We start from the raw sequence: 2,744 nt of genomic DNA, 5'->3' as shown, positions 1-2,744 counted from the left end.
TTTGGAAAGGACCAGAGCAGGAGGTAGGTGGGGAAGAAGGAAGAAGATTAAAGGAATAGGGAGAGAAAAAGGTAAATTTTTAAATATACAGAGATACAATGAAGAGACAATTATTCCATCAGTGTGTAAAGTTTACAAGACCCTTGCCTAGAGGGTAAGAAGAAGAAATTTATTCACAATGTCCTTTGATTTTGGCCATATGAAAAAAAAGATTTCAATGTTACATCGCCTAAAGTATGTGGTTTCTCAGGCAGTTGGAGGACGGAAACAAATTAAGGTCTATTTGAAGATGAAGCAGCTGGCGCTGCAGGACTCACTGCCCTACAGCCCTGGGGAGGAGGCTTCTGTTCGAGGTTGAAGCACTGTGGGAGGAGAGCTCTGATGCTACTGGCAATAATAATCTCCCAAATCTTCAGAATGGAATCTGCTGATGGTGGGAGTGAAATCTGTCCCAGACCCACTGCCACTGAATCGATCAGGGACCCCAGATGGCCGGGTGGATGCATCATAGATGAGCAGTTTAGGAGCCTGTCTTGGTTTCTGGTGGTACCAGGCTAAGTAGTTGCTAACACCCTGGCTGGATTTGCACTTGAGCATGATGGTCTTTCCTGGAGATGCAGCCACAGAGCCTGGACACTGGGTCATCACTATGTCCCCACAGGCACCTGCAATCAGAAAAGAACATTGATCATACATTGAATCATAAGTACATAAAATATGTATCTAAATGTAGCTGCTCTTATTTTTCATATATAATCAAATCTGCCTTAGATGAAACAATTCATTCACTCTGCCTGTTAGAACGATTCTCCAACTTTATAAAGATAATACACTTCTAAACCTCTCACCTGAGAACCAGAGCACCAGGAGTAAGAGCCGTTGGGAATGTGACATCATATTGCTTGCCTGTCTGATGTACTCAGGCCCAATCTACAGGCAAACTGCATTAGTAGAGCTCTGAGCAGACAACCAAGTATTGAGGAGCATATGCAAATTATTAGAGAGTATAAAAGCAGAAGTATCTCTGCAGTGAGTTGTAAAGATAAATAACAGAAGGAGATAAAAATATCATGACTGGGGGAAATGTAACCACATGCCTGCAAAAGACAAGAAATCAACTTATTGCCACAATTTTCAATAATATTCAGCACAATTTGGAAAATGACATATTCCATCACTAATTTAACTTTTTCAAATCAACTGCACCCATCTTGAAAACAAAAGGAATTTGGAATAAAATGCATGCATCTGTAAATGTAATATCAGAACTTAAGTAAATGTTATAAATATGGTGCTAAAACCTATGTGGAATATACTCATATCATTGGATAGATTAAGATGTAGTGCACATATGTTAGACGTATCCCAGTCTATTTTAAATGTTAAACAGATATTTGAAGCTCCTCTTCGAAATCCCAAAGGCACCTCAATTAATATATCCAAAACAAGACCTTCATATTGCCGTTAATACAAATACTACTCCTAGAAATGAGCCACCAAATACTTACAAGTCACCCTTTGCACTGCCCTTAAGTACATCATATCCTAAAAACCACTAATGCAGTGATTAGGAGACCTGAAGTGTAACATGTCCACCTAGTGGTCGTAGGTAAAATGGCTTCAACTCCCAAGGTCTGATAGAGCAGTTCTTAATTTATTCCTACCTAAAACTAATGATACATTTAGAATTATTCAAATAGCAATATCATGAATTCTTGTAGGCATGGAACACTAAATTATGAACAAATAGAAGGATTCATTCTACTGGGAGGGTACACAATAAACAACATTTCTGCAGCTGTTACTAAACAGCTTCTCTGAGATTCCTCCCCTGTAACAATGCTGATACTCAGGAAAGGTACAGTAATGGGAATTTTGTCCATTTCATGGTCAACCCTCTGCATGGTCAGAAAAAAAGAAAATTTGGAGCAGTTTCACAATTTTTTGGAAAAAAATTCTTCCTCTCTAAAGAATTTAACTTTTTTTGCAAGGATTTTTTCCTAATGTTCCTAAGAGGTTTTCCTTCATGTTGAGTGTCCTCAGGCATGTATTGTTCAACCTCTAATTAATAATAAGTACATTTTCCTATACTTAATAGCCTATTACCTTAGAAGAGAGTCCCTACCCAGCATTCAGGAATGATGATGTGCTGAAAAACATCATCAAGAACGTCATTCCTTCTCATCAACAATCCACCCCGTTCTTGGTCCACCACATATTTGTGTTTAGAAGATGCTAATAATTACTTCAGTTATGCTCTCCAGAACCATGTTTTTTTCCTCCTCCTCCATGAAGCTGCATTTAGCATACATTCTTAGGTTTGCTTATTTTGCTCCAATTTTTACTACCTAATTGATACATTTCCTGCATCACTGCAATATAATTTCCTCCCATTCTTACACACATTCAAAAATTTAAAGTCATCATAGATGACAGGATGATAAAACAGAAAAAGTCATGCAGGGTAACTGGCCCAAGGGGTCCAGCTAAAATGTGGAGTAGGAAATATTGTATTTAAGTAGCGGACAGTTGCCCTAATGTGTGAATAGAGGAGGATGCTGGCCTTCAAATTACAGGAAAGAGCACTTCAGAAAATAAAAGATGGGTGTTTAAGAAATACTAATCAAACAGAGTGTGAAAGCAAAACGGGCCTGATGCGAGGGTCATAATAATTCAATGAAAGTTTGAGTTTTAGCTTATGTACTATGAGAATCCATAGAACAAGATTTAGAATTAATTTTTCA

General features: G+C 38.0%; 1 gene segment (V, D, J or C); it reads right to left on the bottom strand.

Annotated features, from left to right (window-relative positions):
• Positions 1 to 384: 384 nt before the first annotated feature.
• On the bottom strand, positions 385 to 897 carry LOC139436708 (immunoglobulin kappa variable 4-1-like). The segment is given in 2 exon segments: positions 385 to 665; positions 849 to 897. Coding segments are annotated over 2 exon segments (330 nt in total).
• Positions 898 to 2,744: the final 1,847 nt, after the last annotated feature.

Source organism: Dasypus novemcinctus, chromosome 17, assembly GCF_030445035.2.
Source record: "Dasypus novemcinctus isolate mDasNov1 chromosome 17, mDasNov1.1.hap2, whole genome shotgun sequence".
NCBI classification, from domain to species: domain Eukaryota; kingdom Metazoa; phylum Chordata; class Mammalia; order Cingulata; family Dasypodidae; genus Dasypus; species Dasypus novemcinctus.
The sequence above is the reverse complement of the archived record's forward strand: the minus strand, read 5'-3'. Positions and strand labels throughout refer to the sequence as shown.